This window comes from Nyctereutes procyonoides, unplaced genomic scaffold (assembly GCF_905146905.1).
Source record: "Nyctereutes procyonoides isolate TBG_1078 unplaced genomic scaffold, NYPRO_anot_genome, whole genome shotgun sequence".
Classification (NCBI taxonomy): Eukaryota; Metazoa; Chordata; class Mammalia; order Carnivora; family Canidae; genus Nyctereutes; species Nyctereutes procyonoides.
In genome coordinates this window covers 31519781-31545311 of record NW_026575140.1, presented here as the reverse complement: position 1 = coordinate 31545311, position 25531 = coordinate 31519781, and the positions used below count along the sequence as shown (strand labels likewise).

The 25531-nt window shown below is 58.8% G+C and overlaps 1 protein-coding gene across 1 annotated transcript in view; it reads left to right on the top strand.

The window, feature by feature from the left end:
- Positions 1-25531, top strand: part of PRDM16 (PR/SET domain 16) — a 310797-nt gene that overhangs the window by 271352 nt on the left and 13914 nt on the right. Inside the window, exons 5-12 of the mRNA XM_055306780.1 lie at positions 2858-2960; positions 9041-9254; positions 11053-11200; positions 11684-11837; positions 16822-18238; positions 21019-21103; positions 23666-23835; positions 24416-24493. Coding sequence (XP_055162755.1) covers positions 2858-2960; positions 9041-9254; positions 11053-11200; positions 11684-11837; positions 16822-18238; positions 21019-21103; positions 23666-23835; positions 24416-24493 — 2369 coding nt within the window. The remainder of the gene's footprint in view (positions 1-2857; positions 2961-9040; positions 9255-11052; positions 11201-11683; positions 11838-16821; positions 18239-21018; positions 21104-23665; positions 23836-24415; positions 24494-25531) is intronic.

Genomic DNA, 25531 nt, shown 5'->3' with positions numbered 1-25531 from the left:
GAGGCCTTTGTGCCAGTGGGAAGAGGTCATAAAAACGGCCGACTTTTGTGTGTCCCAGGGTTACCTTCACACCTCTGTGCCCTTAGCCCAGGCACGCCGGCTCTGCTGGTTCCTGTCCACATCCTGGCCCCCCCCTTCCAGGTGGAGGCAGGTTGGGGACACCCCCACCCCCCACCCTGCCGTGGGCCCTGCAATGAGCTCTAATAGCGATTAATAACGTCTGCTGCTCAAAGTCCAGGCCGCCTCGGCGGGCCACTGCCCTCGTGTCCTGAGCTGCAGCCCAGCCAGTTGCCCCAGAACAGTCTTGCAGGTCCAGGCTGGGGTAGGGTTGCCTGCCATGCACAAAACTGCTCCCCGCGGCCAAGAGGGCTGACCATCCCTCTGCTCCTGCTGGGGACTGTGTGGGCGGCCGGGGTGTGGGTCCCAGCCTCCCTCCAGCCTGGCAGCTGGGGAGCACGGGTCGCAGGGCCTCAGGGGCTCCATAGGGGTCCCAGGAAGGTCAGCAGCCCTGGAAGCTGGGAGGGGTGTGGGGGCGGGGACCTGGGCAGCCTCAGAGCTCACGGGAGATTCCAGGAGGCCCACGGCCCTCAGAGCCGGGGTGGGGGGTCCCAGGAGAGCCAGTTGCACTCAGGGGGTGGGGGTTGAGGAGGGTGGGGGGTCCCGAGAGAGGCCGGGTGGCCCTCCGAGGGGGTCGGACAGGGAGGCGGAGAGGGGAGGCGGGCTGTGTGCAGCCCCCGGCCAGCTCCGGCCCCAGTTGGAGCCCAGCAGCCCGGCCAGAGGGAGGACGCGGCCCCAGGAGCCGTACACACGGAGCGGGACGCCAGGTCAGAGCGGGGCCTCCGGGAGGGTCATGGCGGGCGGGCCCACGTTGCCCTCTAAAGGGGCCCCTGGGAAGCCAGCCGAGGACCCGCCTCTGTCCCCAGCCGGGCCCCAGCCTGCGTGCTGGGTGCTCAACACACTTGCTGGCTGTGCTTGCAAATGGAAGCGCCTATCCCAGCTGATTACTGACCCACCCTACCCATTGCTCAGGGTGTCCCTGGGCTTTTGGGGGGTCCCATATACTGTGGACCCCATTTTGAAATACAGTGGCTCAAGTCTGATTTTTTTAAAACAGTTATTTGGCCACCGTAATTTCTTTAGATAAAGTGATACAAAACTGAGGTCTTAACAATTGGCTTAATTACAAAAGTTAATAAGCTCCAGATTCTATTCTCCATTTTAAAATCTTGTCCCTAATTTAGCGACGTATCTGAGGACAATTGCCACATAAAATGAATGAGTGCAGGGGCGGGGAGGTTTGCCCACTGTGTCTTACATGTACCGTGTGCAGTTCTGACATCTGGGTGCCCTGGGAATAAGTCCAGGGGGGCACTGAGGACCTGGGGGGGCTTTATGTGTCCTTTCGGGGGTTCCCTGCTGTCATCCTGGGGTCAATTAGGACTGGTGGCTTGTGAGGGAGTCCACATGGATGTGACCTGTCCAATAAGTGATGAGGGAGCTCAGCCCTCCGGATGACTCCCAGGGCCTGGGGGCAAGGGGCAAGGGGAGAGGCACAACTGGCGTGCAGGCCGTGTGCCCCGCTTAGGCACCGGGTGTCAGAACCATGTCCTGCTGCTGCTGGAAAGTGTGGCTTAATACCAAACCCTCCAGGTCTTCTGTGAGGAGGACAATACCCGAGCGCCTCTGGGTGGGATCAGCCTGGAGAAGCCTGGACGCTTGTGTTTCCCAGGGCAGATGGAATCATCTTGGTCTTTCTCTGGCCTCCTACACAGTCCTGCGGCCAGGCCTTCAGGCTTCTGGAAGCACTTTGTTTACTGTTAGCGGGACAGAGACCCAAATACGCATGTGCCGGGGTGGTAGGCAGTGGTTTGGCTGTGTGACATTTCTGGAATTGAGATGTAATATTCCCTGGGGTCAGCCCCACTCATGTGAGGAGTTGGTGCCTGCCCCCCCACACATACTCAGGGACCTATGTCTCTGCTCTCCAGAGAGGGTAGGGGGTCCTGGGCAAGGAAGACCCTGGTCCTCTCCCACAGTCATCCAGGCCTTTCCAGCCTATTCCCAAACGGCCTCTGCCCTGTTGCCCTTCTGAGCCATTCGGTTTTCCAGATCTTGGCCACACCTCCAGGGCAAGCTAAAGAGCTATGCTGAGTACTGAGGCTGGACGTTCTAAATTCTCCTCCCCAGACCTCAGAGTCTGCTGCTCCAGGCTGCAGTAACTGCCCTGAGCCCCATGCACCCCTCCTTGTTTTCAGGGGCACCCCTATCTGGACCCTGATGGTTCCTGGGCACCAGGCTTGCTGCAGGCACACATGTTCCTCGGCTTCCCTTGTGAATGGTGTCCACACTCATGTGAGACTCACGGCCTGCTGCCCCAGCCTGTGGAGCACTCTGTCTGAGCTCATGGCCATTTTCAAAACATCCAGATTCACTGTCGACCCCCTCTAGACCCCAAGCCCCCAGCCGCAGCAAAGGGCATCTCGCACAGACACTGAGCAAAGGAGCCTGAGGACCAAGCCAGGCCCTGCTCCCAATGGAAGGAGCCAGCCTCCCCCATGCTTCCCACTGGGACGTACCCTGCCTGGGAACTTTTGGGCTGATCTTCACAGATCTCAACTTGCATCCCCTTTACCGATATCCAACAACTGGATGAATCAAAATAAAAGGGACTCTAGTCCTTTCAAGCATCATCTACAAAGTTCCAGAGGGGAACCTCTTAGCAGCAATTAGTAGGCAGGTCAAGTGGCCAGCGGGGCCAGCCCCTGGGATGAGCAGCCTCGGCAGTGCGGGCCCAGCGCCGCTCTCTGAGCCACGAGGACAGCAGCGCTTACCCCTTCTCTCTGCTTTTTTGTCCTAGATTTATTATAAAGTCATCAAGGACATTGAGCCCGGGGAAGAGCTGCTGGTGCACGTGAAGGAAGGCGCATACTCCCTGGGGACAGTGCCCCCCAGTCTGGATGGTAAGCCCCCGGCCCGCAGGAGCTCCCGAGGCTTCCTGTCACGTCACCGCACATGACAGGGGCCTCACTGCTGGCCTTGGACCCCAGGCCGGCAGGACCAGCCCCCTTCACACAACCTCCCTGCCGAAGTGCTGTGCTTTTCCGTTCTGTGGGTTATATGAGCTACATGCCGCGTTCAAGATTCGACTTCAGATGATATGAGTGAATGGGTGTTGTGTGGCTTTATAGCTCTGTCGTAGTAGAATCGGGGGGGGGGGCGGATTTAAAAACTGTATTATTATTATTATTATTATTATTATTATCAGCAGCAGCAGTATGATTTGCTGTCCCCAGTACTTTAAAAAAAAAAATTCAACATTTTGTGGCTTGGAAACCGTCACCCTCCAAAGCTCATGCCATGGAGATGTTTTAGGGGCTCAGGGGGTCCCACAGGGGCATGGATGGTGGATGAGCCCCTCCAACTGCCTGCAGAAAGCATTCCCACTGCCCTCCGCCTCTGACCGCCGGTCCCTAAGCCCCTCGGTGCTTGCTTTCCTCCCTCATCCACGCCCGAGTGCTTCTCAGAGGATGCTAGGAAATTCCTGCTGCACGGAGGCTAGTATTTCTGAAATGCAGATTTATTTTCCTTCATCCACACTGTGAAGCAATGTGCCATTCACCTTGGGATTCTTGAACACTCTTTAAGTCCATTCGAGGAACGCTGTGCTGTGCCGGCAGCCGGAGGACCGGTCCATTAACTCCCCGAGTGCCGCTGCTGAGCACACCGCGTCTTCTCTCTGAACGAGATCCCGCGGGTGAAAAGAAAAGCAGCCTCCCCTTCCAGCGAGGCCAGGGCAGGAGGGGAGCTTGGTTTCCTCCTTCCTGTCTTTCTTTCTTCCCCTCTGAAGGCACAGAGGCTTAATGATTAACGCCACTTACTGCAAGTTCCGCTAATAGTGTCATGTGAGGGCATGGCACTGGGTGGGCCCGGGAGCAGATGCAGAGATCTCTGCCTCGGTTTATCCTTTCGATCCCTGAGCATGACCCAGCAGGGAGGGTCCTTCCTCCGTGTGCGGCTCGTGTCTCTGAGCCTCTGATCCAGAGACCACAGAGCCGGATCCTATCTGTACGTGCCTCTAAAGTTTGGTTTTAATTAGGCCGTTGAGAAAAGAAAAATAAATGGCTGAGGGTCTGGGTCGTGAGGGGATGGTCTCGTTTTCCTTATAATAATTGTTGAAAAGACCTATGGATCTCAGGTAGCACACAAGAACTCCGAAAGATAAACCCACTTACCTCAGGGGAGCACCCGGCGACGAGATTTCGTTTGTATAATGAAACTTCTTTCTTCCAAAAGGTTTTAAAAACCTTGATTGCCATCCACCACCACCACCCGCTCCCCCCAGCCCGGCCCCCAATCTTAAATAAGCTAGGTCCGCATTTCCCTAATAATTCATCAAACATTTGTGGGCTAATTGCTTTCCACACATAATAGTCCAGCATCAAACGTCTGACTTTTCATACTCTCTGCTGTCACGGTCACCCCCTTGCCCCCCAACGGCCGCCCCCTCCCCAGCTAAACTCAGAATCGCACAGAAAGAAAATGCAAAAATGTTCCTCACTAAGATAATTATCATAAAAAATCTTTTATCCCAGCCCCAGCTAAATGCAGAGGCCCCTTATCACGGCAGGAATTTGGAGTGGGCTCTCGAGCGCTTTTGAGTCTCCAGTCTGGTAGATTAGCATGTAGATGCCACATAATTGTGTCCCCCTCGGCTCTCTGAAGCCATTAGGCACTGATTTATTTTTCTGTTACATTCCTGCTCTGCCATGAAAAGTTGCTGATGGAACTTCAGATAGACGGGCCAGACGCAGACCTGACACAAGCCACGTCAGCGGCCACGCATGGGTCCGGTCTGGTTTGGGGAGAACGTGGAGCTCCTGCCCCAGCCAGTGGCCCCCACGGGCCCCCACCAGATTTAGATGAAGGGAGTTCAGTTTCAAATCACAATTTTTTTGTGTGTGCTGCTGTTGGGGGCAGGGGCCTTTGCTGGCGGGGCAGGGTACAGCATTCAGGTACCCTGGAAGAAATGGAGGCCCCTGGTTTGCCAGCCCGCTGGGGGCACAGAGCACCGACCGGGCCTGCAGATCTGAGCCTGGGAATGCTCTTTCAAAGCCGCAGCTTTGTAAAGAAATGCACTTCCAATTTCCCCGCAAGTGACTCAGACCAGGGGGAAGCCACTTTCGGATTCATTAGTTCCAGCGACTTTTTATTTTGTTTTTACTCTCAGCGGAGAGGGGAAAGATTTCTCTTTCAGGAAAGCTTCTTGCTCTTGGGAGAAAATAAAGAAAATCATTTCCATTCAAATATGCTTTTCTTTGGAGAAAGGCTCAAAATTGTTAACTTTTTCCCCCTCTCCATAAAAAGTCAAGAGGATGCACTGAATTGCATATAAAGCATATGAGGCGGATTATGATATAATATAACAATGCAACAACATGATAGACGACAATGCTGTACAATACGATGTAACATAATATAACCGTATAACATATTCTTTTAGCTTTTTTTTTTAATATGGAATTATCATGCTGGGCAGTGGAACCGCACGGGCTGTGCGCATCCTTCGTGGTGCATCCAGCGTCTGTGCTGTGTGCCAGCCTTACCTGCGTGGAGGATGCTGGGACACCTGTCCATACCACGGCATGGGGGTGGTGGTGGTGAGGCTTGTGCACAGCCAGCCCCCAGCTCCAACCTTCACTCAGGGTTGAACTTGGGTCCGCGGAGGGATGAGAGGGCAGGGGAAGAGGGCAATGTTTACCTCCCCGCTCACTTCCACGATGTCCTCAAACTCAAATGCCGCCAGAGCGGGAATCGGGATCAGTTTTCATTTTAAATCCAAATTCCAGATCAAAACAGAGAGAGTAAGTTGACCGGTGTGATGGATGGGTGGGGTTGGCATTTCTTCTTGTCTTTGTTTTCAAATCTCAACCTCTGTGACTGTTCCCAGTTGGGTCCAGAAAGAGTAAACTGCAAACTGGCATTTCTCACTTCCTCACGGTGCTGGCGGTGGTGGGAGGGCCCCAGGAAGTCAGCACAAACCCACAGGGGCAGTTTTGTGGGTCTGTGTATCCGGCTCCCTTCTGAGATGGTGTCCTCTGTCCTCAGATGTAGAGGAAATCCACATTTCTAAAGACGAGGAGGGCCTGCAGGGGAATGCCGGGGCGTTCCGAGCGCACATGCCACGTCTGGCGCTCTTCTGGGTGCCCCGCGGGAAGCTGGGACTCTGCTTCCCTCCTTCCCGGGCCCCGCCCGGTGCCCAGGCTCTGGTTACACAGCTCTACCACCTCCTGTCTGGGTGCCCTGGGCCACTCACCCGGTCTGTCCCGGCCTCCATTTACCCGTCATAACACGGGCGTAAGTCTCCCCCCAGGCACGCGTGGATTTGATGTGAGCCTCAGATGTCTGAGCACCATAGAGTTCCTAGCACGGTGCCTGCTGCGTGGCGCTTCCCAGACCTTGAGCATCAGCCCTGCTGCTCCATCATTCTCCCAGTGGACCTTTCTCCTGAAGACTTCACACGCCCGAGTTCTACTTCAAGGGCACCACTCTGTAGACTTGCATCCTCCCTGCCCGCTGCCCTCTCTGCCTGCTTGCTGCCTGGCGTCCACCCTGGTGCCCGGGACCAGCCCAGTGCTTGGATGGCTTTTGTTTTAGAGTCTTCTCAGACTTGGCACTCTGGGCAGCCACGGGCCCCGCGGCGCACATTCCTCCCACCCCTGCTCTGCTCTTGCAGGGATGCAGGGTGCTGCCGGCCGTTGTGTTTGCAGACATACCCTCCCTCCCTGTCTCCTCCAGCCCCGTGTCTGTAGTTTGTGTGGACAGGCTGCCTTGCCTCCCTCCATCCATTTTGCAGCTCAGCGTGTGTGTCTGGGCAAGCTCCAGGGACGGCCTTTCTGGGAGATGTTTGGGGCAGAGACTTCCGAGCCCCAGAGCCTGAACAAGGCCGGCCCCCATGCTCTCAGCCCCAGTGCTGGCTGAATGCTGTAACCTGACTCAGCGGGAGCTGCCTTTCCCCACTGGTGTTGTATTCCTCCAGACAAACGCTTCCTTGAGAGCGGGCTCTCAGCGGCAAGCAGGCCACCACACCTGGCCTCTGAGCATCTGCCCGGCCTGTCCCCAGGGCCCTTCCCTGTCACCTGGATATCCACGTCCATGCATGGATGTGAACAGAAGTAATATTTGTGCATCCAAGAGTGTCATCCAAGCGCCCAGGGCCCAACCAGGTGCACCTCAGAGCCAGCTCCCATGGAGTCTGCCCCTTGGTGTCAGGGATCGGGGGGACCCAGGTGCCCACTGGTGGAGATGCCAAGAGTGGCCAGACACCGGGAGAGGCACCTCCACCATTACTGTCGGTGAAGCTTCTGTCCTGAGCAGGTGGTCTTCGTTCTCCCCAGCCTCTTCCCCTGACCCCCTGCCCAGGCTGCAAAGCTCCCTCACCCTCTCCTTGGCACTCTGAGATGTTTATGGTGTCCCTCTAACATGTCTGCACCCCTCCATCTCCCTGCCTCCTTGGCTTCTACATCCCTCGGGGTCAGGCCATTTGGGGCCACATTTAGCCAGATGTCACTGAGGCTTAGTGCACACATGCTCACACACACATGCACAGGGACACATAGGCACATACATCCACACTCACACACATTCCCAGGTCCACAAAGACACATTCACTCCTGCACACATCACTCCTGCACACATCACTCCTGCACACATAGGCATGCTGGCCCACACACATTCACACGAACACACCCTAGAACAATCACACACATAGTCACATGATGCGTGCATATTCACACGCAAATACATGCACACATGAACAACTGCACACACATTCACACAGGTGCACATACCCAGCTGCATATTCACACACATGTGCACACATTCAAATATGCACAAACATATTCACACTTAACATGCAGAACACATGGTCAACCGTGCACAAATGTATATACATAACATGCACATACACATGCATACAGCACACATGTGTGCATTGAAGCAGACATTCAGATTAATACATGACACATGCACCTGCCCTAGCACCCACACACACTTTCATGCACATGCATGCAAACATGAACATATGCAAAGACATAAACTTTCACATATGTAGCCACATACAGAAGCACATGTACGCACTCACAGCCATGCACATGAATATATACGGACAGCAACACAAACCAGGGTAGATGCCCAAATATACCAGCACATTCCCACAAAGATGTACAGACATGGACACAGATATGTTCAAATACACACACTCGACACACTGTCCCAGCTGCACACCTGGGCCACACAGTGCACACACATACAGCTGCACATCCACATTCACCTGACACACAACATTCACACCTGCATAGTTACATGCCTGCACACAAGCACACACGCATTCCCACATTTGCTACAAGCACACACATGCACATCTCTCCATTTATTTGTGCAAAAGCTTTTATTGCAAGTGTTCTCTCCCCACCTCGGGCAGGGAGGGGAACACCCGCTCTGGGGAGAAGCTACTGGTAGGCTGTTGCCTGGGGTGGGGCTGGGGATGGGCCCCTGAGGTTGTCTCCCCGGGGAAATTTACGGCTTTGAGCTGACTGTTTGGCTTGGCACAGTGGTCAGGATGCTGTCTCGTAAACTTAATAATAGCTGCCCCCCTTTTAATTTGTTTGACCTTGACGACAGTAATTTATGATATGCATTAGAGCTCTGCCGCGTGTTTTCTCCTAATTCATAAACAAAGTGCTCGCCAGCTTCCTTCTCTGCTCCCCGTTTGCAGGGCCTTCGAGAGCCCAGGGTGGCCTCCTGCCACACGGGGTGGGGCCCAGTGCTTCTCCGTGTTTCTGACGATGCAGACACAGGGTCCCCATGGTCCCAGGCTCCTGGGGCAGCCACACCTCGGTCCAGGAAGCAGCCAGGAAGGAAGCAGGAGCAGGAACAGCCAATGTGGGAGGCAGGGCCCGGGTCCCCCTGCACCCGATCCTGGGCCCGGTGCCTGGGCCCTGTGTCTCATGCTCCCCACCCACCTCCCCTGCTCTCTTCCTAGCAGAGGAGCCCACGTTCCGCTGTGACGCCTGTGACGAGCTCTTCCAGTCCAAGCTGGACCTGCGGCGCCACAGGAAGTATGCATGCGGCTCCGTGGGGGCCACGCTCTATGAGGGCCTGGGCGAGGAGCTCAAGCCGGAGGGGCTCAGCAGCGGGGGCAGTGAGCAGGCCCATGAGTGCAAGGACTGCGAACGGATGTTCCCCAACAAATACAGGTGCCGCCTCCCCTGCCCCCACCCCTGCCCCATTCCCCTCCCCCATCTCCCAACCCCAGGAGCCCGAGCCAGCACAGAGGGAGATCCAAGAAAGGCAGGGGTCTGTCCTTGTCTCTCAGTCCTGTCCACACGGATGAGCTGAGAGCTCCAGAGACAGCTAAAGACAAGGGTGACCTCCAGGTGGCACACCTTGGAGGCAGGTACCCCAGCCCACCCATCAGGCATTAGGGACGGAGCAGACCCATGAGCGGCTGGCTAAGGCCATAGGTATTTCTGGCTCTGGCTGTGAAGGCCCAGTCCCTGGTTGGAGCCCCCCACCCTAGAAGATCCGCAGGTGGCCTGGGAGAGACATACCCAGCCCTGCTGTTCTGGAGTCAGGGCTCAGCTGTGAGCCGGGCTGGGAGGAGAGTGAGAAATGCAGGCCAGACCCCAAGGAGACTTCTGTAGCAAAGTCCAAGACCAGGATCAGGGGATGGCAGCACCCTGCTGCCCTCAGATCCGGGGTTGGCCTGACCTCTGGACACACACTGGGCAACAGCTGGTAGGGGTCACCCAGTGATCCCTTACCCACCCCCACACCCAGGCACTGGCCTCTGCTCCCCACGGATGGAACCCACCTGTCCCAGGCACAGTGTGCTGGGCCAGCTGTGAGACAGCTGGACATGGTCAGCCTAAAACAGGCAAAAACTGGCCCTTCCCTGGGAAGTGGGAGCTCTGAGGACCCATGGGAACCCCGAGGAAAGATGAACCTCCTGGGCTTTGTGCAAAGAGCACCAGGGCTGCGGTCCCATTGCTCCAGGGAAGCATGACAACTTTTCCAAGGCCCCCTCCACCAGCCTTTGAGACTTTCTCTAGGACGGTCTGGCAAGGTCAGAGTAAAACCCCACCAAGTCACGCACTGGCTGTGGTGTTGCTGGGACCCAGTCGCCAATCCCACCACGGCCCCCCCAGGGATGGGAAACTCTCTGCCCTGAACAGATGCCTGAGAAAATAAGCGTTTGGGCAAATCTCAACCGAGGCCCTCAGCGGTAAGCGCCGCTCAAGAGGGTCCGTGTTTTCTTTACATAAACACATAAATCACAATTAACAACAGGGAAAAAGATACAATCTGCCAGTGCTCAAGAACCAAGCGTTTCTGATGTAAATGGATGGCTGGGCCCCGTAATTAACGGGCCGTGATGTATTGCTGCTTTGCTCATGGAGATTAACGGTCACACCTGGGACGGGAGGAGAACCAGGACGTCCCCCGAGAGGAGGGGGTCAGTTGCTGCTCCTTCATCCGAGCACAGCCGCCCCTTCCCAGCAGCTGGGATCTTCCCACCTTATCAGGCCGCATTAGGAGACCCACGCGTTCAACCCCAGCCCGCCTCCTCGTTGCACGCGGTGGGTAGGCCAGGGTGGCCTTGGCTTTCCTGCTCCTCACCCCCACTCTGGGGCTCGTGGCAATGTTGGGAGCTTCTGCACCCCTTTTCTGAGGGCCAAGGTTAGCCTCAAGGTTAAGATCATCTTGAAGTATAGCCGGGCATTGTGGGCTGGGGTCCTGCCCTGCCTCTGCTGCCTGGAGGAGTGGTCTCGGATGCTTGGTCTCTGAGCTGTGTGCAGGCATTGCTTCCTCCTCACGTGATAAGGGAGGGCTGCCCCTGCCTCTCCGTCCAGTAGCCCTTTCTGGGGGCAGGGGGTGGACAGACAGGCTGCCGGGACTCTCTCTTGGCTCCCAGCAGGGTTGGGGGGCCCAGGGGGCACAGTAGGCAGGGGGCAGGCAGGCCCCCCATGACTCCTGTCCCCTGTCCGTGCACAGCCTGGAGCAGCACATGGTTGTGCACACGGAGGAGCGAGAGTACAAGTGTGATCAGTGCCCCAAGGCCTTCAACTGGAAGTCCAACCTCATCCGACACCAGATGTCCCACGACAGTGGCAAGCGCTTCGAATGTGAAAACTGTGTGAAGGTAACACACATGTGCACCTGCTGCTCCCACCCGCACTCCCCACGGAAACGCAGATGAAGTATGCAGAGCAGACAAGACACCTGAAGCCCTTTGGGTCCCTCAGGGAAGGAGGGAATGCGCCAGGTCACACCAGGTCACACAGCTAGGGAGCAGGCCAGGGGGACAAGACCCCATCCTCTCCGGGGTGGGCTCCTGCCCCCACCAGGGTGTCCGAGCTACTCTGCTTACAAAATCATGTTCTGAGCTCCCACTTCCAACATCCCGGCCACAGCTGCCCCAGGAATTATTGTCAAAGGCACAGAGTCTAGGGGGAGGCTCGGCAGCTTACCTCAGGTCATCAAGGGGGGGGGGTCACCCATCCCTACAGCAGAGACCCCTCTCAGCCAGGTTCGGTGCAGGGACCAGAGCAGCAATGAGAGCCCCACCCAACAGAGGCCAGAACAGGGCCAACAGGGGAGTGAGCAATGATGTCTATCCCCCCAGGTGTTCACGGACCCCAGCAACCTGCAGCGGCACATCCGTTCCCAGCACGTCGGCGCCCGGGCTCATGCCTGCCCCGACTGTGGGAAGACATTTGCCACATCCTCGGGCCTCAAGCAGCACAAGCACATCCACAGCACCGTCAAACCTTTCATATGTAAGTGGTCCCCCAGCCTGGCCTCCGTGGGGGGTTGCTCGGAGGTCAGGCCAAGGCATGAAACCCCTGGGCTCTCCCATTCGCAGGACCCCTGCTTGCTCAGAAACCTCTGCTGGGTGAAGCCCAGGCCCCGGACACTCTCCTGGTACCGCCTCTTCACCACTTTGCTCTGCCGCACCTGCTCATCTTGTGATCCATCTCTCTTGCTGTGGCCTCATTTTTCCCTCCTGCTGTTCTTGGCTCCTCCCCTTGCTTACCCTACAGTGGCCAGAGGTGGGTGGTAGGCAGTGTGGTAGGACCGGTTCAGCAGCCCACCCCACCCCCATTCCCCTTCTCTCCCCTGTACTCACACCCCAAACTGAGCTCCAGGAGGCATGAAGATCCCAGTGACACACATGGAGTTCTGCTCATCCCTGCAGCAGCCTTAGGAAGGCCAGCCTGTGTTCCCTGTGCTGTCAGGGCAGCAGGGGCCAGCTGTAAATGCCACTGTCCCCACGGAGCTTACATGCAGTACAGGAGATACATGCTAAGCCATATGAACAGTAATGACACGTAAGACAGGTATATCAGCCTAGAGATGGTGGCACAGGGTTAGGAGGCTCTCCAAGACCTCAGACTGGCCCAAGTGGGTGCTCGTCCTGTGAATACAGTGGGGGGACAGGATGGCTTGTCAAAGGGAGGCATTCTAGCACAGACCTGGAGGAAAGGTAGGTGTGAGCTGAGGGGGTGCTAGCAGGGGATGGGGACTGGGAGCACAGAGGCCTTGAGGCCAGCATGTTTTTGGGGAGGTGAGGGGGAGTAATAGGAGAGAGGACAGAGGTCACAAGGGCCAGGTCTTCAGGACCATGTGAACCAGAATGGGAGCATGATCCTTATTCTCAGTGAGTTTGGAAGCCACAGAGGATTCCTCTCTACCTAGAGGTGTGCTGACTCATTCACATAAGATAGTGCTAAGCCATCATTTCATGTGATTTGCACTGTCATCATCCACACGAGGTTGTTCACTGTCATCATTCACACGAGGCTGTGCGGGCTCATCACCCACATGACACTAGTCACTGTCATCACCCACACAAAATTGTTCACTGTCATCACTCACACAAGGTTGTGCAGGCACATCACCTGTAGGAGGTTGTTCGCTGTCATCATCCACATGAGGTTGTGAGGCTCATCAACCACACGGGGTCATGCAGGATCATTACCCACACGAGGTCATGCAGGGTCATCATCCACATGAGGTCGTACAGGTTCATCACCCACACAAAGTTGTTCACGTGCAGGCTCATCCTCCACATGAAGTCGTACAGGTTCATCACCCATACAAGGTCCTGCAGGCTCATCCTCCACCTGAGGTTGTGAAGGCTCATCCTCCACATGAGATCATGCAGGCTCATCACCCACAGAAGGCTGTTCACTATCATCATCCACATGAGGTCGTGCAGGCTCATCACCCGCACAAGTTTGTTCACTATCATCACCCACACGAGGTTATAAGCTCATCCTCCACACAAGGTCATGCAGGGTCATCACACGAATTGTGCTGAGTCCTCACATCACTGGAGACTACGCGAGGTGGTTCACGTGGATTGCAGGTAGCCATCATCCACACACAGAAGCTCATAACATATTCAAAAATTCTCACCAAGCAAGGGCCACACTGTCTCCACCTGACAGACATGGAAACTGAGCTTGTGGACACTAAGTGACCAGGTGCTCATGACCGCCCTACAGAGCTGGGGTTGCAGCCCCAACCTGACCCCTGAGCCTTGGCCAGGGGCTGGAACCCCTCACACCTGATGGCATCAGTGTGAGAGGAGTAACCCTGGTTGCTTGGGGCAGGGGTTTGGAGTGGTATCCCCAATGATGTTCAGGTGCATGACAGCGGCCCCAAAGGGACCATGCAGACTGGCAGGTCAAGCCTTTGTTGGGTGCCTGAGGCTGTGCCCTCCTCCTGCCCACTATCCCCAGCCCAAGCTTCCACTGCCCGGCTAGAGGCAGATACCAGTGTTCTGGGGTCATTGCCCCTGTCACCTGCAGATTCTGTATAGAGACCGTGAGCAGTGGTGCAGCAGAGCGTGTTCCCTTTGGGAGGGTGGGATGGGGGCTGGGAGCCATGACAGGGACCAGAGGAGCATGTCCTGCTTTCCGTGGATGAGAGTCTCAGGAAGTCCCACTGTGAGACATCAAATAGTAGCTTGGAGTTTTTAGGTAAGCTTAGGAGCAGGAAACCGTGCATAGGTTCAGAAGTCACTACCTTCCTGGGCACTTAGACAAAGTTTTGTGATGTGTCCTTGAAGTGTATGTAATCATGTAAGTTCCAGGAACCACGATGCCTTCCTGGGATCTGAGCCCACTGTTTCCATTGCTGGCACTGGGGACTCCAGTGGGGACCAGCAGAGCGCAAGCAGCCTGGCCAGGCCCACCAGGTGGCAGCACCCCCACCTCCTGTCTGTGCTGCACGCTTGCCTGGGTGCCTTGGCTTTTGGCTAAAGGGGTGAAGCTAGAGAGAAAACCCCACACATGAGCAGGTTGCTTGCATAGACATGTCGTTCAGATAGGGTGGCACAAATTTCAAGAATGGGACATGTGAAATGTGACTTTGCACATCCTCCAAGCCACGGCTGAGCATCCTTTGGCCCCTGGTAAAGGCCACGTTGAGCTCTGCAAACAAGCAGGGGGCACAGACAACATGGCACCTCTCAGGAAAGATGGGTGGCTGGGAGGGGCTCAGGCTCACAGCAACACAGTCACTAGTGAGCACAGACTGCATCCACTGCTGGGCACTGCCTGGGTGCACACACACAGCACACTCGGTCCTGCAGTCAAACCTGCCTAGGAGCCCCTACGCCCTGTCCTCGTGGACCACATGGCTGTGGCAGCATTCATTCCCTGGGGGTGCACAGGAGGGCAGTATCTGGGCACACGGCTGGTCAGTCTCCTTGTGGGCACTTTGCACAAAAGAACCTTCTCTAGAGTGAGTGTGTGTGTGTACCCACTCACGTGCCCTACACAGAAAGGAAACACCTGTGAGCAGTGGCCAGGGCCCCCCCCCCGCACCCTGCCAGGGCCTGAGGGCACCCTCTGCCAGGCCACCCTCTCACGTCCAGTCCACTGTGGGCTGCCCAGGTCATCCTCAGCCCCTCTGGGCAGCCACCTCCCTCCACCGGCTCTGGGGACCTCAGGCTCTCAGAGGTGTCTCTGTAGCCCTGGCATTTCTGCTGGACCCCACCATCATGTGAGCGGGGGGGTGAGAGCTGAGGGTCCCAGGCTCCCCACAGCCAGGCATGGGGCTGGCCCAGGGCCCTTCGGGAAGCTGCCCCAGGTGGGGGTCCTGGTCAAGGCCAGTTTCCAAGCTCAGGTTGGCAGCAGCCAGTAACCAGGCACTGGCAAGCTGGGCCAGATGCAGCACAGTGTCACTTGTTGGTCCAGCAAGGCCTGAGCTGAGAAATGGCCTTGCTCCCCCAGGCCGGGTGGGTGACCCAAGTGTATTTATGGACTGGCTCTGTGGCCCGGCACCTCTGAATCAGCCACCGCCCCCACCCCTCCCACAAAGAGGGCAGATGTGATCCAATGAGGCCGTGCTCTTGCCCCTCAGCCTTGAAAGCATCCCACCATGCAGATGACGGGAAGGCAGGGCCCTTTATAGAAATAGATACCGTGCTGAAAGAACTCGGTGGTGTAGGGCCGGGCGCCGGCTAGAATAGCAGGGCACCAGGCAGGCAGGATTTGTGGTGAACGAGAAACAGGCTGGATCCATTGTTTCCACCGGGCTGCATTTAGGAAGCAAATTGTCCTGCAGAGAGCAACATACGTGTGTGTGTGTGTGTGTATGTGCGCGCGCGTGTGTGTTCCTCCCTTTCTGGTTAGAAAAACAAGAGAAGGAAGAAAGAAAGAAAAGCTGGTGATTTTCTGACAGCACTCAACTCCTAGGCCTCGGGAAAGTGGCAAGATGGGGTCCCCGGGGCCCCCCAGTGGCTCTGGCTGGCTATCACCCATCTTGTCCAGAGCCCAGGCCAGTGTCCATCAACCTGAGCCTGGCGCCACTTCCACATCCCAATATGGGGAGGCTTCACTTAACTCAAACATGAAGCCAGCCCCACTCCACGCAGCCCTGCCTGGGTGTCCCTCCTGTCCCCAGCTTTAAGCCAGGCCCAGTCGGTGGCCACTGCACGCCAGTGGGAGCCCAGACTCCCAGAGACTCCCCCGAGTGGGCTGGTCCCCCCTGAGGCCTCTCTCCCCGGACAGAGTGCAGGAGAGGCAATCTGGTGGTTGGGGTTTCCCCCAACCCCTGCAGGACCAACCCCGCTGAGGGGGACCAGTGCACATATGGCTACACACCATGGCTTTATCCACCCTGGGAGTGATCTCAGAGGACCTCAGCTCCACGTGACAAACATTCCTGGCGGGAAATGGCACAAATAGCAGAGGTACCCCAGTTTCCACTGAGAAAGGTCGAGGAGCCTTGAGATCTATCCAGGTGGGAAGCCAGTGCTGGTCACTGGAGCTCAGCCCCAGGGTGGGATGCATGCACACACACATAGGTGTGTGCACATGCACACACTCATTCACACGTGCTGACACAGCACACACACAAAGTACACATGTACACACATACCCATAGGTACAGGTACATGCACATACAAGCATGCAGGCAGACACATATGCACACACACTCATGCACATGGGCAGACACAGCACACACACGAAATGCATGTGCACGGACACTCATGACATGCACATACGCATACCCATAGGTACATGTACACGCATTGCAAGCATGCACGCAGACACATACACACACCTACACATGCACACACACATTGTGCACGCTCAGACAGGTCCATACACTGTGACATGTGCCACACCCATCAGCACTCACGGCTCCGGATGGCAGTGGCCGCCACCACGCCCAGCCCCCCGCCCCCCACAGGGTTTCCTGGTAATTTCATATCGTGTTTGTGTTTGCTCTCTGCTGATGTTTTAGGTGAGGTCTGCCACAAGTCCTACACACAGTTCTCCAACCTGTGCCGACATAAGCGGATGCACGCCGACTGTCGCACGCAGATCAAGTGCAAGGACTGCGGGCAGATGTTCAGCACTACCTCCTCCCTCAACAAACACCGGCGTTTCTGTGAGGGCAAGAACCATTACACGCCGGGCGGCATCTTCGCCCCGGGTCTGCCCTTGACCGCCAGCCCCATGATGGACAAGGCCAAGCCCCCCCCAACCCTCAACCACGCCAGCCTGGGCTTCAACGAGTACTTCCCATCCAGGCCACACCCCGGCAGCCTGCCCTTCTCGGCGGCTCCACCTGCCTTCCCCGCACTCACCCCGGGCTTCCCGGGCATCTTCCCTCCATCCCTGTACCCCCGGCCGCCTTTGCTACCTCCCACGCCGCTGCTCAAGAGCCCCCTGAACCACACCCAGGATGCCAAGCTCCCCAGCCCCCTGGGCAACCCGGCGCTGCCCCTCGTGTCCGCTGTCAGCAGCAGCGGCCAGGGCGCCACGGCTGCTGCGGGGCCCGACGACAAGTTTGAGCGCCGCCTGGACGACTCCTACACAGACAAGCTCAAGACGAGAGGCAGCGACATGTCCGACGGCAGCGACTTTGAGGACGTCAACACCACAACGGGTACCGACCTGGACACGACCACCGGCACGGGCTCGGACCTGGACAGCGATGTGGACAGCGACCGGGACAAGGCCAAGGACAAGGGCAAGGCGGTGGAGGCCAAGCCCGAGTGCGGGGGCGGCGCGGCGGCCCCGGGGGCCCCGACCGCGGCGGCCGAGCTGCCGGTCTTCTACTCCCAGCACGCCTTCTTCCCGCCGCCCGACGAGCAGCTGCTGGCCGCCTCGGGCGCCGCGGGCGACTCCATCAAGGCCATCGCCTCCATCGCCGAGAAGTACTTCGGCCCCGGCTTCGTGGGCATGCAGGAGAAGAAGCTGGCCTCGCTGCCCTACCACTCCGTGTTCCCCTTCCAGTTCCTGCCCAACTTCCCCCCCGCCCTCTGCCCCTTCGCGGACCGCTCCCTCGCCCACAACCTCCTGGTCAAGGCCGAGCCGCGGTCACCCCGGGACGCCCTCAAGGTGGGCGGCCCCAGCGCCGAGTCCCCTTTCGACCTCACCACCAAACCAAAAGAGGCAAAGCCCGTGCTGCCCGCGCCCAAGGTGCCCCCGGCCCCGGCATCCGGGGAGGAGCAGCCGCTGGACCTGAGCATTGGCAGCCGTGTCCGAGCCAGCCAGAATGGAGGGGGGCGGGAGCCCCGCAAGAACCACATCTACGGGGAGCGCAAGCTGGGGGCTGGGGAGGGGCTGCCCAAGGCATGCCCGGCGCAGCTGCCCCAGCAGCCCTCCCTACACTACGCCAAGCCGTCGCCCTTTTTCATGGACCCCATTTACAGGTATTAACACGCCCCGCCTTTCCCTGCTCTCCCAAAGGGGCCCTGGCCTGGCTGGGCAGCTGGGCCAAGAGCCACAGGGGACTCCCAGCCTCCCCTCAGACCTCACCTGGGCCGCCCTCGGCCTCCAGCCGTCTTCTCTGGACCAGCTCTGCCTTCGGCAAAACTCAGATCCGTGCTCTTTCCTCTGCTCCCAGAGCCTGCACTTCCCTGAGGCTGCCCTGGTGGTCCCCACTGGCCCCCTGGAGCCACCACTGGGGTTTCTGGTGGCCCAGGGAAGCCACTGGAGCACCAGAGGGGAGGAGAGAGGAGGAGGAAGAGGGGGAAGAGGAGGAAGAGGACGATGAGGAGGAGGAAGCTCTAGAGGGTTTGCAAAAAATAAGCACCCACCTTTGTGATAGCCCTTCTGGTGAGAGGCAAATTTAATTCCCCTCGCCAAGCTCTGGGCAGGTGCAAAGTCTGGGCTTTGATCAGGTGGGTTTATTAGGTGGAGGGGTCCAATCCCCATCACACGTGTCCTGCGGGTGCCGGGCTGGCCAAGCCTGGAGGAGAGAGGGCTGTGCATGGGGTGGGCCTGGGGCAGGCATTCAGATCCAAGAACCTGCGCAGGGTGCCGCTGTGAGGCTCAGGCCCATGCCCACGTGGACAGGCCCACATGCAGACATGCATGTACACCCAGCGCTCGGGGAGATGGGCACATGTGACCTGTATTCTCTGCACTGTGCAGGTAAAGAGGCGGGTGTGCAGGTGAACAGCCCACAGCAGCTGAGGGTACTTGTGGGGCAGAATGAAGCCAGAGCAAGTCAGCGGCCGGTTGGGGACGCCTGTGTCCAGCCAGTGCTATTTCCTTTCGGGGCCGACATCTGCATCACAGGAGACGGAAAACATGCCTCTCTAGGTGTTTTGTTCAGAATATGCCATCCTTAGATGGTCTGAGAGAGTTGACCAGACGCTTGTTGACAAGTGGTGACTTGCACCTGCTGAAGGTGCTCCTTAGCTTTCTGGGGCAAATGTGCCATCAGGGGGCCTGGGGAGAGACCCTCCAGGGCCCCATGAGACACGCAACCCTAATGTAGAGGACAGGAGGGTGACAGGAACTTCCACTCAGGCCACAGAGCTGGAATCAGTAGGCTCTGAATTAACATCCTACTGCTCTGTCCCCAATCCCCCTGCCCTCTCCCCAGGCCCTCACTGCTCCCCTGCCCCCTCTCACCTTGGTTAGGGCCATGGGCCTTTGTCTGGAAGCTAGAAGAACAGATGGTGAGGTCTATCAGGGGTCCCCTGAGACCCCTGAGAGCATGTCTCTGGCTATGGCCGTTGGATCTGAGGTCCATCGGCTAAGGGAGGGGATCCCTGTGTCCCAACTTTGCACGTAGATGCCAGCAAAGTATCCAGGTACAGGTTACCCCCACATCGTCTCCCTGCCACCCCCAAGCCCATCAAGGTAAACAAGCATGTGTGGTGTTGGAAGGTCCCTCTTCACACAAATTGTGGATGACCACAACTGCCCACAGGCTGGGCCCTGGAGCTAGGGGTTGGGGCCCTCCTCTGCTCCTGGGTGACTCCAGGAAAACTCCACACCAGCCCCACAGGCCAGCCCCCAGATCCTACTCACCCTTAACACACACAACCCACAATCCTCCATCCCCCAGGCTCAGGGAACCCTAATACAGCCAGGCAGCCACCCCCTTGGCACTCAGCACACAGGGCCACCAGTGGCTGCCTGGAGTCAGCTGGCCTTGGTTGCTCAGGAGCCAGCCTAACACAGACCCCACACACCCCCTCCCAGGTGGGTCCCCCTGCTATAGGCTCATGCCACCAACACTACAGCGTCTTGCTGAAAGGCTGCATCCAACATGGCCCAGCTTTGAAGATGGCCCTGGGTAGGCCCTTCAGAGCAAGCTGCCCTCCACGCCAACTTCCCACACAATGGACACTGCCTCTCTGGGGGTGAGGGACCCTTCACACCCTCTCCTGCTGGGCCAGGCTGGTGGTCCTGCAGGGTTCCCTGTGGCCCCAGGCCTGGGGGGATGCTCCCTGGGTGGCTGTGCTGTCCTTCTGCAGCTTCTCCTCCTCTCCTGGTGCCATCACCCCTTCGTGCTCTGCTCGGTGTCCCAGCCGGTCCCTGGTGGGCAGCTGTGCAGCAGAGCCAGGCCCTCGCACAGACACGACGGAGCGGCTGGTATAGGGTTTGCGCAGCAGGGCCATATGTGTGTGCGGAGAAGTGGCAGGTTTCCCTACATGCCACTCTGTGAACCCCCACCCCCACGAGGTTGCTGAGGCTGGCTTTACTACGAGACAGTGTGAAGAGGGACCTCAGCGCCCTGCCCTGGCTGCTTCCTCCACTTGCTCTGTGATGAACAGAGTTGTCAGCAGCATTCGGAAAATACTCTAGAATTGTCCTCTCCAGCAGCCATTGCGAGTTTGTAGGTAGACCCCACGTGGCAGCTATAGGGAGGCCCTGGGGACTCTGCGGGATGACAGTTGGGGTGGTTGGGGGTATCAGCGGAGCCTTGCCAGGGTCAGGACCTGGGTGTGGAGATAGGGAGCATGTAGAGGAGGTGAAGCGAGCATTCAGGCCAGGTATGGGCTCAGAGGCCGTGGAGGTGAGCAGGTGTGCTCGGTCATGAACCCCCCCACACACACTGTCAGGGAGACACGAGGCCCCTGCATCCGTGCTAAGGCCCCCAGCCCTGTGACTGCTGGGGTGCAGGCGGGCACCCTCGTGCGCAGCCCCGGGCGGCTCGGTGAGGTACGTAACCCTCTGCGTTGTTGTCCAGCAGGGTAGAGAAGCGGAAGGTGACCGACCCCGTGGGAGTCCTGAAGGAGAAGTATCTGCGGCCGTCCCCACTGCTCTTCCACCCCCAGGTAAGACCTGTGGCACGCCAGGCCCGGGAGGGGGGAGGGCAGCGGGGTGTGGTCTCCAGATGGGCTGCCCAGGCAGGCAGTCTCTGCAAGGGGCAGGCTCCCTGAGCTTCTGTTCAGACCCAGCCACACCTAAGGCGGGCCTCAGTTCCCCTGCCCGGCAGGTGCGCAGGGAATTCTCTCCCTGCAGCCTTGATGGGTCCCCATGAGGCTGAAGAGGATGAGATGGGCCAGGACATGTGAGGAAGGAGCATGGTGCTCTGTGGGCAGCCCGTGGGTCCCTCGGAGGTGACCAAAGACCCCAGACTGCGGGGCCCCTCACTGACCCACAGTTCAGGCACCAGGAGGAGCAGTGGACAGATGCTCAGATGCAGAGAGTCCAGGGATTGGGGATGAAAGAGAGAGATCCAGGAGGCACGGGTGTGAGCAGGACACATACATAAGACCAGGAGAGCAGAGATCTGAGCACAGCAGGCACCCAGTGGGCACCCAGTGGGCATGGGGGATGGGGTGGGAGGGCAGGGGGGAAGGGAACAGGACAGAATCAGATAGACTGGCTGCAAGGACAGGGGTCCAGCAGGTGGTGGGCAGGAGGAGCACCGCCCCCCAGGGCTGCAGGCAATGGCAGGCCTGTCCGCCGAGACTAAGGATGGGGCTGGGAAAGAGAACCTCCTCCTCTGGACAGTGGCCACACACCCCCCCACAGGCAATCCTGAGCACAGCCGGCCTCATACCCCCAGAGCCCACCTGTCCTGACTCCTTGGGGCCCAGCATCCTTCCCAGAGCCACAGACCTCCCCCAGCACACTCGGGGGTCCTGGGAGCTGAGTTGGTGGGGGCGGCCTGAGCCAGGCTGAAGCATTGTTCTGCTTCTTGGTCCTTCCCACCTTGGACAAACAGCCCCATGGTGAAACCTGCCCCCTGCCTGGGTTCACAGCTAAACTTAGGGCCTCCCATTGTTTCACCAGGCCAGAGGGTTTGCTTAATAACTTCCCCTGATTTTCCTCGGGTCGGGCTGGAAAGAGCCGACAAGCCCGCCAGGCGCATCCTGTGTTTGTGGGAGCCCCGCCGGGAATATCTGGTCAGGCGGAGCAGGCCCACCAGGCCAGACCTGCAGGCAGCCTCAGGGAGACCCGCCCAGGCCTGAGGATGGGAGGCCTGGCAGGGGGCCGGCTGCCCATTGTCTCTCCTGCCCACGAACCCCCCCACCCCCAGCCCTGCCACCCCCACTGCCTGCCCCCAAGCCAGAGTGCCAGGCAGGGGGATGGGACGAGGACCAGGAAGCCACCTAATTAGATGGTCTGAGGTCAGGCCATCACTCAGGCATGATAACTGATGGCCTCTACAAAGTATGGGCTCACTACTGATGAAGGCATCAGCCCATGGTGTTGAGGTGCCAGGCAGGACCCTGCCAGGGCCTTTGGTTGGGGAGACCTGACACACGTGTGTGCAGCCCCTGGGGGGCAGGGTGCACCATAAACCCTCACCACCTCTGGAGCTCCAAGGGAGTCTCTGTGTGCAGAGTTCCAGAACCTTTCAAGGCCGCGGCTAACACTGAGACAGGAAGCCAGGTGGGCAGCGGTCCTTGCACCCGGGTTCCATGTCCCGGTGCTGACGGTAGCTCCCACCTGCTGGGCAGCAGGGACAGGGTGGGCAGCCCACAGCTGGCAGCATCGTGCACCTGAGGAGGGCACAGGCTTCCCGGGCGGAAGGAGAGCAGAACAGGCCCTGAGGCCCGTGCAACCCCCCTTCCCCCATCCTGTCCCAAACCTACGCCCTTGGGGATGGGCACCATTGGGGGCTCCAATCACAGCTCTGCCAACCAGGGAGAAGTGGCTAGTGCCGCACCCCCGAATCCTCCCCAAGCCAAGCCAGCCCTTGACATCTCCAGGGCCCGGAGAGCTGGCTCCTCAGGTCCATGTCACCATGTCCCGCATTGGGTCACATGGGCATCGTCCTCCTGAGGTTCAGTTCAGTGTCTAGCCCTAGGCTGCTGGATTCCCCAGGAACTTTGCCGGCATTCGTGGCCTGCTGCCACTAGGGGACACTGCCCAGGCCCGAGGCCCCTTTTAACCCAGGATGAAGGGAGCTGTCTTATGGAAAGAGAGAAAGAGGGAAAGAGAGAGAGAGAGAGAGAGAGAGGGAGGGAGAGAAGAGGAGAGAAAAGTAGGATGTGATTCTGTCTTTAAATGAAGCTAGCCCTCAGGAGTGCTGGCCAGATGTCAGGGGACTTGTCCCCTGAGGCCGGAGCCTGCCCCCTGCCCCCTGTATGCCCTGAGCCAGGCAGGGAGGCATGCTGGCTGGCAGAGGCTGGCTCCAGCTCCCCCGGCCTGGGCCCTGGGCTGACACCGGGCTGCAGGGAACGACAGGCCCAGGGCTGGCTGCGGAAAGTGAGAGTATCCACGTGGTGGCCAGGAAGCCTGGGAGAGGGCTCTTCCACCCACAGCCTGAGGCTGCTCCAGCTTCTGGTCCTTGCCCCGTCCCTGAGGACTTGGGATGCCCTGGGGGTGGGGCCGGCCTCCTCAGGGGTCCCCCCGCCCCGTCTCTCCCACTGTCCTGCCGGCAGATGTCAGCCATCGAGACCATGACAGACAAGCTGGAGAGTTTTGCAGCCATGAAGGCGGACTCGGGCAGCTCCCTGCAGCCCCTCCCCCACCACCCCTTCAACTTCCGGTCCCCGCCCCCCACGCTCTCGGACCCCATCCTCAGGAAGGGCAAGGAACGCTACACCTGCAGGTAAGGTGGGGCGCAAGGGCGAGGTGGAGGGCAGCTCCGGCCAGGCAGCCACAGGAGCCCGGGCTCCCTGGAAAAGCTGTCACGGCCACAGCACAGCATGGTGGCCACACGTGGTCCGTTCGCCGATGGCAGTAACTGCCCACACGTGTGTCTGCAGAGGCTGGACGTCCCCTGCCCGCCCCCCACCAGCTGTGCTCCTGTGAGCACAGGGGATGTAGCCTTAGCCCTGCCAGTCAGGCCCAAGCCAAGGCATGCTGGTCAGCGTTTAACCCGGGCTCCTGGAGTTTGGGCAGGAAGCCCAGTGTTGGGAAGAGACTCCCGCTGTGTCTGTCCCCGGCTGCATGAGCCTGTCCTAGCAGGTCCAAGCCAGCTTGGCCGCCTTCGGGCCCCCTGGCTGACACACTGCCTGGGGAAGGGGCGCAGCCCGAGCAGGCCAGGGTGGGCTGAGCCCCCCTGCCCCCCTGTGGGGCCTCGGGCCCTAGACCTCGAGTTGGAGGAACCACAGCGGTAAAGCTCATGGGTGCCTGAACCTATGGCAGTGCAGCTGCCTAATGCCCCCCTCACCGGGCCTCCACTCCAGGTACTGTGGCAAGATCTTCCCCCGATCAGCAAACCTCACGAGACACCTGAGGACGCACACTGGGGAGCAGCCATACAGGTAGGAGCCTGTCCCACATGGGTAGGGGGAGGCAGGCTTCTGGTGAGGTGGGAGCCAGCATGCTTGTGTCAGGTGGCTCCCTGGGCCCCTCCCTCCTGGCCCCACAGTGACCCTGGGCCCTGGGGTGTTATAAAGATTAGGCAGGAGGTGCTCAGTGGGCTTCCTGAAGGTTCCTGCCTTCTCCCAGAATGGGGTGCCTCGGAGCAGCTCTCCCACCTGCTGCTGTTGCCTGGGGTGGGGGTGGGGGTTCAGAGCAGCAGTAGCCAAAGCCAGGGCCCTGGGTGGTCTGTGGGGGAAGCCTCGCTCCGCCCCAGCTCCCTCCAGCCCAGCTCCCATAGAGTGGGTGGTGGGCCAGGGCACGTGCCCAAGGCCGGGTGGGCAGCGGAAAAGGACCTCTGTGCAACTGTGGGTCCCAGCCTGGGCTGGGGGCGTCCTGAGGGACTCATGCATCAGCCCTGCATGGAAGCCATGTGCCTCCTCGATGCTGGGCTTCGGCCTGCAGAGAAGCAGGCACACAGCGCGTCAGTGCGAGAACCATCACATTTCCCATTCACCGGTGCCGGCATCGTCCTCGTTTTGAAGACACAGAGTCAGAGGCTTAGACCCCAGAGTCAGAGTCCACGGCGGCTCCAGCAGACCATTCTGGCCTCGCAAGAAGCAGATCCTGCTCCTTGGTCCCTAGGGCCTTTGTTGGGCAGGAGAAGGACTGAGGGGGACACCCTGGCTTTTAGGGACCCAGACGAGGGAGCGGCCTGAGAGTTCGCATTTTAAATGAAAATGAGACACCCAGGTGGTGGAGACCACGAGGCAAATCAGTGGAAAAAAGTTGGTTTAGATGCCGAGACCTCATTCTGTCCGGGGTGTGTCTGGTGGACGGCCACCGTTGGGAAAAAGGCTTTGCATGGTGTTAAGTTGGCAGCATGAGATCCTAACGACCGGCCATACAGAGCTCCAAGACCCCCATCAGCTCCAGAGACTCGGTGTGGGTCCCTGTCCCTGGGAAGGGCAGCCACACGGGGTACCCACTGCAGGGCTGCG